This window comes from Cajanus cajan, chromosome 1 (genome assembly GCF_000230855.2).
Source record: "Cajanus cajan strain Asha chromosome 1, NIPB_CcT2T_4, whole genome shotgun sequence".
In the NCBI taxonomy this organism is placed as follows: domain Eukaryota; kingdom Viridiplantae; phylum Streptophyta; class Magnoliopsida; order Fabales; family Fabaceae; genus Cajanus; species Cajanus cajan.
The window spans coordinates 10,882,491-10,892,798 of NC_138517.1; the positions used below are offsets into that span (position 1 = coordinate 10,882,491).

The 10,308-nt window shown below is 35.2% G+C and overlaps 1 protein-coding gene and 1 long non-coding RNA gene across 4 annotated transcripts; one reads left to right on the forward strand and one right to left on the reverse strand.

The window, feature by feature from the left end:
* Positions 1-3,011: 3,011 nt before the first annotated feature.
* LOC145958180 (uncharacterized) lies at positions 3,012-3,960 on the forward strand. The gene is made up of 2 exons (XR_014433828.1): positions 3,012-3,479; positions 3,582-3,960. It is a non-coding gene; the product is annotated as an uncharacterized LOC145958180 (long non-coding RNA).
* A 1,856-nt stretch (positions 3,961-5,816) lies between these two features.
* LOC109790484 (NF-X1-type zinc finger protein NFXL1) lies at positions 5,817-9,956 on the reverse strand. 3 transcript variants are annotated; one of them, XM_020349642.3, is made up of 3 exons: positions 9,818-9,923; positions 9,556-9,589; positions 5,817-9,466 (listed from the first exon to the last, which is right to left on the reverse strand). In XM_020349642.3, the coding sequence occupies exon 3, from the start codon at positions 9,449-9,451 to the stop codon at positions 6,104-6,106; it is 3,348 nt and encodes a 1,115-aa protein (XP_020205231.1). In that variant the 5' UTR covers positions 9,452-9,466; positions 9,556-9,589; positions 9,818-9,923; the 3' UTR covers positions 5,817-6,103. The 3 variants fall into 3 exon arrangements, with proteins under 3 accessions (XP_020205231.1, XP_020205232.1, XP_020205230.1); XM_020349643.3 differs by having other exon boundaries at positions 9,568-9,589; positions 9,818-9,909; XM_020349641.3 differs by lacking the exon at positions 9,556-9,589 and having other exon boundaries at positions 9,818-9,956.
* Positions 9,957-10,308: the final 352 nt, after the last annotated feature.

Sequence of the window (10,308 nt, forward strand, 5' to 3'; positions counted from 1 at the left end):
GGTTCAGGTGAGTGCAGTACATGTACATCCAATGAAATATATATGCCCTTAACCCTTTTGCAGTTTCAAATTCAAATCCTACAAACACAATTATTCAGTTAATTAGTAGTCACAATCTTCAACCATTGTTTTCTTTTTTTTTGGTTACGTACAAACTATTGTTAAGTATTTAAGTAATTGTTATTTTAACACGTCAAATTAAAGTTAAGTACATTATGTAGAAAAAGTATGAATAATGATAATCTCACAATTAGAAGAAAAAAAAAACTTCGTGCCTCTTTAATTTAAAAAAAAATTAAAAGGAGTAATTATTTAAAAAAAATGTGACTATCTTATTTTATAAAATTGATAAATAAAAAACAGTAGAGTGAAATAGTTATTTAAAAGGAGTTAGTAGTTTATAATGTGGAATTTATAGGAGAAAAAACAATAATTTATGAAGAAATAATTTTGAGAGTAAAATTAAAAATAAAATTTGTACGTAAAAAAAGTATATCACTTTTCTTATAGCTATATAGATATTTAGTATCTACCATGTGTACATAGTTAATCACATATATAAATATGGTCAATTTTGTTGTTTTTAAGTAGTTAATTAATTATTATTAAGCATTTCAATAATTAACCTTACAACAATATTAAACACTTCCGAGATAAAGTTAACCACCATTAGGTATATTCAATAATTTCATAATATTATTAATATATACATTAACAATTGATATATCCAATAATGTTCATTTACTTTTCAACTACTATTATGAAACAAAATTAACCGTATATAGTTACAAATACAGTTATAATTATGTTTGATGGTTAGTCGCACTATTTATTAACTACTTGTGAGATAAAAATTCACCATTGTAACTATGTATGATGGTTAATAATTTTATTATGTTATCACATATTTTAATATCATCATGCATCATAACATTATTTAACTATATAGATATCAACATAATTAAATTAATTTACTTTTAACTACTAATAAAGTTAACTGTATATACTTGTAATTGCAATTAACTACGTAATTGGATGGATGTTTGGTGTAAACGTTTTGAATGTACTTATATTAAAGACTAATCTAAATACTTACCAGATAGCAATATCTTACACCTATTGAAAAAATTCTAAACAAACATCTTGAATTGTTGATGGCAGTATCTGTTGTTATAGCCCACCCTGCTCAGAGTTGTTGTATTCACTATTCATAGATCCCCCAAGCCGTCAAAGATATTCCATCCAGTAGTGTAGACCACTTCTAGATATATTTAATCTTTTATTTTTAATTAATTAGAAATCATTTATATATAATGATTTATGATTAAATAAGTATATTTCTAATTAAATTCTGAAAGGTCTCTCTTTGGATGGATAACTCACAAAATAAAATAATTAAATATAAAATCAGAAAGTAAAGGAGTGTCGTGAAATGAACATGAATAGACTTATTCACATAAAGGTAAAGTAATATAAATGGGCTCAAAATGGCTTTTAAAAGTGATATACTAGGCTGCGCGTGTGTCCAAATAAAAATGATGTTAATGGCAGTGCCACATTAATTATTAGAGAAAACAAAAAGGTGAAAATAATGCTACTCAAGTCATAGTTTCTTGTCCACTAGCTAGAGCCTAGACATGTTTTGTTGCTTCTTTTACATACATTGGTTTGACAAATACAGTGATCAAAACCTTTGGTTCTTGCTAACTTATATGAACATTATTTTGGTTACTTTGGTGCAAGTGTAGCAAAGTTGAAGCCAATACTAGGTAACCTACTATGCTTCTACTCAATCCATAGAATGTACATTTCAATGGTTCCAGACAAAAAACCTTAGTTCGATATTATTCTCTAGAGACAACCCTGCTTAAACGATATAAGATCATTATATAATTGATAAAACTCTTCTCTCTAATATTAAGACTCGAACTCAAAGTCACTGGCTAGCTAGCTACCTGTACATGCCTCATGTTCAACTACATTTTATATAATATGAGAAATAAAACAAAAAGAAAATGATGGGATTATTAAGATATATCTTGAAAAAATAAAAAAGCAGTGCTAATAAATTGTTATTGAAGGTATTCTGATAGTATGCAGATAAGCCTATGCACAATGAGAGTTAAGAGTAGTGCATGGTTTAATCATGGAAGATGCCATAAATACATTTAAGTTAGATAAATTTATACATATATATATATATATATATATATATATATATATATATATATATAAACTGATCAGTTCAAGTTTTTATTCATTAAAGCTTTAAACCTTAGGCAACTTGATTTTCACCAAATTTGGAGAGTTGAACATGCATGCAATACCTTTATAAGGTCGATAATAAGATCCACTCCAAGTTCTCATGGAACCACTTTTGCTGAAATAACATTATATCATTTATGGATCATATTTGCTGGAAACAGAAAGTGTTGAGTAGCGAATTGGGCCATTGGATTTGGACACACCTTGTTCAGGATCCAGCAATGATACAATATATGCCGAACACGTGATAATTGCATAGGAGAGTACCATCAACTAAACATAATATGGAACACACACTTCGTGATTAAACAAATTAATCAGATCTTTTTATCTAATACAACTAATAGAAAGACTTAGCATTTGCCATAGTCAACTTGCCCACAAGCCTCATCCCCAATTGGAAGGTGCCACTTTAACAGCTCCACTTTTTTCTCTTCTTAGAATTTTTCTTTTTTCTAATTCCTTTAAAGAGTTAAGAGTTTGTGAGTGGGGAGTTGAAAAGATTAAGCCACCATTATCTATAAGTCTATGTGCATTGCATTGACCATATCTAAGAGGAGGTTATTTTTATACAAAAATGGGAGTGAGTTTAGACTATAAAACTAACAAGAAAATAGGTTATGTATTAATGATATAAAATAACTTTGTACTATCTTTTAATTACAAAATTATGATATATGATATGTCTAATAACTTTTATAATAATCACTTTAAAAATCACATAGATAATAATTTTTAATTGATTGATAATGTAAAATTATTTTACACAATGATATATGATCATTAAACTCTAAAACTATACATAAAAAGTTAATATTTAATGTTAAATGATTATGTAAAGAATATAACTATTTAAAAAAAATAAAAAATAAAAACTCACAAGGCTTTTGTATTTTAATTTTTCATGGATAAGATCCAAAAGTGGATTTGTATTCCTCTATCATCTTACATATAAAAAGCTCTTTCATAGTATATATACGTCAATAAAATAAAATTATACTTAATATAGTCTATTCAATAACAATTTTCACTTCAAGCAAGGCTCTCTCTCTCTATATATATCTAACATGGAGGATAAGTTTCATCATCTGTCACAAGTCACAACTGCTAGTACTTTTCTTTCTTTAATCCTAGACATCCATGAGGCTTTTATATTTTCTTCTACTCTTGTTCTTCTTCTTGTTTATCCTTTTTCATCCCTCCATCGCAGCCAGGTAAATATGTTATAATTGTGCAACAACTGGGCTGAAACAGTTTAAATGGTGATGACTAGTTTGATTCCTAAGACTGAAAAAAAAAATTGAAAATATTGGCAGGTACAGATTTCCTTCCCCTCCTCCTTCCCCTCAAGCATGCTGCCCTAACCATAGGCCACATGTTGATGCAAATCGTCCATGAAAAGTCAAGGCTAAACTCTGAATTTAATCATGAAGGACCCATTTTCATGCAACTTATATGTTTTCTTCCTCTATAAATGTCATCACTTGTTTATGTAGACTGAAGACAAAGTTGTGGTTGGAATTACTATAACCACCATACCATCTATAGTTTTATCATAATTAACAACCATGCAATGAGCAACTTTCAGAATTGGAATGTATGAAAAGCTTTATCCTTATGTTATTGTATATCATAATTAACAACCATGTAATGATCAACTTTCAAAAATGGAATGCATGAAAAGTTTTATCCTTATATTATTATATATATACAGGAACACGATGTTTTTGTTTCTTTTCATTAACTCGAGTGATGAATGATAATCTATAAGTTTATATATTTATTTGGATTCAGTTTTTTCTTTGAAATTATTTCTAACTATGTTGTTGATATAATGTATTCACTGATTTTATTGATGATTGATTAATTATCTTTAGTAAGATCTTTCTTTTTAATTATTTTTTTTATTTTTTTTCACAACCTTATTAGTTCTGTAGAGCTATTTTGATTTCGTCTTCAAAATATAAAATAATAAATGAAATATCAAGTTTACGTACTACAATGTTTTACTGTGTTGTTTTGGAAAACACACGGAACCATAATGAGAAGAAGAATTTGAACATCAAACAATTTTTACCATAAGTTACTATTGCTACTACATATAGTTAGCCTAGGAATTCTTACTCCGAAGTCAGACACTTTCTTTTTGGCAAAACATCGTTGCTAGTGCTTCCATGATTATTCTGTTGACATGCAACAGATGATTCAAAGCTTGGTGGATATACGGATACTGTATTTATATCATAACTAGTCTTTTATCTCACAAAGGGGATGTATTTTAGCCCAACAAAAAACGCTGGAAATATTTATGATCCAAATAACTTGCTCCATTGCCTTTTGTTTTTGGAAGTTCTTCTATTAAAATGTAAATGTGTCATGATTGAATCACTCTCATGCAGGTACACTATAACTAGGGGTGGGTATATAGACTTGAGTCCGCGGACCGGTCCGTAAGTCCGCGGACTTCACGGATAACGGGCCCATTTTTTTTAATCCGTCTAATCATACGGACTTTTTAGGTCCGGCCCGTTTAGTCCGCGGATTTTGCGGATTTAATCCGCGAGCCCGCGGATTACCCGTTTAAATGTGGACTCAAATTTTATTATTGAAGATGCTTGATTATATTTGATAGATATAATTGAACTTACAAATATTTTATGTTTGTTTTTAAGATATTAATTAAGACTTTGATGTTTTAAGGTATTTAGACTTTGATGTACTTGAACTTACAAATGTTTTATATTTGTTTGGTTGTGTATTAAGACTTTTAAAGTTTTAAGGTAGTAAAGCTTTAATATTTGGTTAATAGTTGGTATGCTTGGACTTTAAATTTTAAAGGCATTGAGACTTAAATATTTCTATTAAAAATTTAGAATGTGTAAACTTTGTTATTTAAGATTTTGATTTATTATTTACAATGTTTGATGTTATTATTAGAAGTATATTTATATCATTTTATATGTTTTTTTTCCTCATATTTTCATAGGTTAAATAAAGGAAAATAAATTCAAAATCTAAGTCAATATTCATTTAAACAATTTAGATTTAATTGGGCCCGCGGACTTATCCGTTTATCCGCGAGCTTCACAGGCCGGATACGGACTTGAAGATTTAAGTCCATTTATTTCGCGGACCGGATTTATCCGGCCCGTTAAAATTACGGACTTCGCGGACCGGGCCTTAAACGGGCTGGACCGGTCCGCATACCCACCCCTAACTATAACATAATCCCTCTTAGCTGAATAAAAAAAGGATGTAAAAATGTTGACTTGATACTCACCTGCTAATCAACGAAAGGCCTAAATTACGATTGTGATTACATGCATAACTGCATATTATTATGCCACCCACCAGCAAACGTCTAAAAGCACTATGAAATTGAAGGAAAAAAAAAACTTTAAATTGTATTTGGAATACTTTCAGTCTAAACTGCCAGCAGTTGAAATCTTAAGGTGATAACTTTGATGGTCACTTTCTTTTCTTTCATCAAGAGAAAATAGAACTTGATTTATCTTCAAACTGATAATTAACCCAAAGATTTAAAGACTTGATTAACTAAATAAACATTATATTATAGCGCATCTACAAAATGCAATATTTTTTCTCTCTAGATACCCATTACTAAATCTGGGTACGACTGTTTTAATACTTTGATTTTTTTTTAGGATGATCACTTTGAATTTAAAACATTTACCTATAAGGGAAAAAAATTGACCCCGCCCTGCAAAAAATTCATAAAACAAGGCAAAGGAGGCCTAATGTCTATTTTTCAACTATCTAGATAAAATTTCTAACAATAAGAGTTTGAAGAGGGAGTTTGTGGTCCATTTTTCTCCTCTCACTCATAAGCATTCTCCCAATCATCAACTACTTCAGAAACCTCTGCTGCATCCGAGTTTCCTTCTCCATTTGAGCCACCTGCACCAGACACAAACGTTGAGACAGCACTATTTTCAACTTGCTTCCCAGAGACTTCAGCTCTAACGGTTGTCAATGAGGACGAACTTGAACCCGAACCAGACTCATGCTCCAAGACATTCCAACGGTTTAAAGAAGCAGCTATAGGTGCTTCTTTCTTCCAAACAGATGGCTGGACAGAACCAGTAGCCAAACCTTCATCACCCCAAGAATCTTCTTTCCAATCAGAGTCTTGAACCACAGCCTTTTTCCATGAGTTGCCTCTTGAAGCTGAGGTTGATGCTAACGCCGCTCCTCCTTTTGCTGCCCCAGCTCCTCCCCAGGCATTGGTAGCTGAAGATGCAACATTTGGGGCGACCAAAACAGCTCCCTGATAAACTGTTCCGTGATCCAACCTCCTCATTGCAGTTGCAGCTCGAGCAGGATCATGAAAAACAGCCAAAGCATTCTTGTCATTCAACCAAACCAGCTCACACTCGCCACCAAACCTCAACACCAAGGCACTAATATCGGCGTCCCTTGGTAAGTCTGGAAACGAGACAACAAGCCGTGGGTCCATATCAACTGTTGGATCAAATACCGGAGGAAGGGGCGCACTTAAAGTTGGAGTACCCTTAACCCCTATCACACGAGCTGGGGCCTTTGATTTTGGGGTAACAGAAATAACAATAAATCGCTTCGGGTCCCAGCCACCGGCATTGATTGCAAGCTTCCATCTTTCAGCGATTGACCTCACAGCATCTCTATTCTCCTTTGGCATTGGACAAAATATGTGGACTTTTAAACCATGTGTAATTCCTCTACTCTTGCCAAGTACTAAAACTTTGCATCTCTCCTCAACAGCTAAAACCCATTTTGGATCACGCCTGAAGATATCAGAAAGCGATTCAGAAGAAAGAGAGTTCTCACCAAAATGGAGTGAATCCAGACTTGGAGGAGTAATGTCAAAAGCATCCGCAAGAACCCTTTTGCGTTCCAACTTGGCACATTCATCATCACACATCAGCTTTCTTTGTCCAAGGGGAACTTTCTTGCCATTTGCATCCACTGGTTGAAGTGGTACAGGCAACGTTTGAATAATGGAAGCTTCATGTATGGCATCAGCATTATAATTGTTACTGCTACCACCAGCATCACAAGGAACATTTGCTGTTATACGGCCACAAGAGCAAGTGATAGTAACAGGGAATTCACATTTTATATCTGGGCACGGAGATGAAGGGTGACAAGGAGCCATACACATGTGCCGGCAGCATCTCCTTGGAGCACCACATGTTTGGCCACATGGCGCTTTGAAACCTTGCACAACACCAGATACATTATCACAAGGTGGGGGGTGACACGTTCTGCCACATGCATGTAAACCACACTGCCTGGTCTTGCCACAGAGATGATTGCATCTGATATCCTTTGAACCACAAGGTATGTTCCTAAGAACTACATGCCCGCCAATACAGTGTTTTGCTACAGGCACTGAACAAGGAGGGCAGTCTCCAAAATGGCAACTGTGTGAGCCTGAATGGCCACACGGCTGAGGAACTGAGCACGGAAGCTGACATGAAGGAGGTGGTGTACCACAAGGTAGAGGAGGAAGGATTGATGTCCTACCACAAGCACAAGTCAATTCAGTAAAGATTGTTTCGAGACAAGGTGGACAGTGACCACTGTGACACAGAGATTCACACACATGCTGGCCGCACCTTAGCTTCTTTTCGCATGCCATGGAACAAAAGTGAGGATCCCAATCCCCACTCAAATTATTATTTGGATTAGAAAGTGGACAACACTTTTCACTACATCGATGCCTTCCGCAGTTCTTTTTTCTCCCACAAGACTTTTCACACATGAATTTCTCATTCATCATTGTAGTCCTATAGCACTCCACAGTTCGGATAGTTGAGCCACAACGGCATTTCTGTGAAACTAGAACCATACAAGGTGGACACAACCCAGCATGACATGGCTCTTTACAACGATGCGTGCTACAATGAAGGAGCTTGCCACATACTTGTGAGCAGGTAGGTACCGGATCCAAACAACTCTTCCGTTCATTCTCCAACCTTGTTTTCCCACAACAGCATGTCTTAACCCGGCTTGGTAAAAGCTCACATTCCCCACAGCTGCCTGGATGACAATACTCGCTACAGACATGATTACCACAACTACGTTTCTTTAGACAATAGGAACCACAAGAAAAAACCCCACCTTTTGCTTCAATTTCACCCTTCACAGCCATCTGCCCACAAGGAATAACCTCCGTCGTTTTAGTACAAAAGCATGAGGCATTGATCGAAACTTGACAAGGATCGCAGGGACCAATGTGACAAATGCGTTCACAGGGATGGCGCTCACATTCAAGAAGCTTACCACAGCACTGTCCACAGGTAAGAACAGACCTCCTATCAGAGCAGCGGGTGGCAATAGTTTTCTTCCCACAAGGGCACAACCGTGGGGGAGCAAATGCTTTACAAGGAGGGCATGGCCCTGGATGGCATTGCAAGACACAAGAATGAGGGCAAAGGTCATCCTTATTACTTCCAGCAACCAACACCTCCCTCTCAAGAGGCTTCCCACATGGTTCTCCACATGAATGTGGTGTCAGATACAAATCAGAAGGAGGGTTTGTCCTCTTCCCACAAAAGCAAACATACCGAATCTCCTTAGAAGAGGTGAGCTGCACAAACTGACAACCAGGACACCGCCAATTAATCCCTTGATTCTTCTCCACAGAAAAATCACCCGAGATGGGTGCCCTGGCCCAAATCTTGATGCAATTCAGATGAAAGATAGCATAGCAGCTGGAGCAAGACCAAACAGGCGCAGACCTCTTTACCATTTCACAGCATATCATGCACTCCACAGTACTTTTCAAGAGCTTCTCCTGAATCTCCTGCACCAATTGAGGCAAACTAGAGTCTCTGACTCCCAAACTCAATCCCCTCCCCACCTGATTCCCACTCCTCCTTCCTTTATCTCTTTCCCTTTCCCTTTCCGCCCTATGAGGTCCATGATTGCTTTCCACCCTATGACTCCCATGATTGCTTTCCACCCTATGAGTCCCATGATTGCTTCTATGGAGAGTGACCGGAGCAACGGGGACCCCTTGATTGGAAGAACCAGCATCAGCATTGTTATTCGAGTGCAAATTTGAGGGCTGAACAGAAGTGGTGGATGCAGCACTCCTTCTGGGGACCCATTCTTGACGAGTAGCACCTTGTGATGGAACCCTGGACCCGTCCCTTCTTTCTCTTCGAAGTTGAGAGCTCATATCTCTATAATCCTCCTAACACACACAAAAATTGAAACTTTAAATAACTACAACAACCTAAATTCAACCCCACGCACCCACAAAAACACACACACAATACAAACCACAATATTCACCTAGCCCTCAATTCTTCTCAAACTGAAACATATAAACAAATGGCAATTAAACACAAAATTAAACCCCAACAAAATAGAGAGAACCCTAAAATCAAAACCAAGAATTATAGACATTGACAGTTTCATTTCCAAGAGCTGAAATGCAAGCAAGCCTTAAAGGGTCTATTTAATTTAATTTTTATTTATATTTTATTCGGTGAATGATGGGAAACAACGAAATGAATGTGCAGAGAAGAGAAAAATGGAATACCTGGAGATGAGGGAAGGAAGAGAGAATGGACACTTCGATGATTCGCTTATTGTTGTGAGTGTTGTGTCTGAATTTTGAGTTTTTATTTTGAGATTTGTTTGTTTTGTTCCGCAACAGCCTCTGCTTTTATACTTTTGTTGCGAGAGTTTTCTGGAGTCGGTTGGAGGAGAACAAATTATTAAAAAAAAAATAAGTGTTTGATTTTTATTGGGCTCAAGAAATTGGAGGCCCTCTAAGACAAGCCCAAGTGGGGTCATTTTCTTTTTAACCTATTTTTTTTTATGGTGTACCTAGGTCAATGTATTTGTGTTTACCTATAAAAGTTTTTCTTATTCTTTGACTGTATTGATTGTGAAACATTATTATTATTATTTAAGTCAGATAAAATTATTTTTTTCAGTTCTCTACGTGTATTTGTGAAAAAAGTAAATTAGAAATAAAAATAATTATTATTTATATGAATTTAACTTACGCAAAACTAATTTTAGTTT

Coding starts and splice junctions, on each gene's coding strand:
- LOC109790484 (XM_020349641.3), bottom strand. CDS start 9,451: ATGAGCTCTCAACTTCGAAGAGAAAGAAGGGACGGGTCCAGGGTTCCA.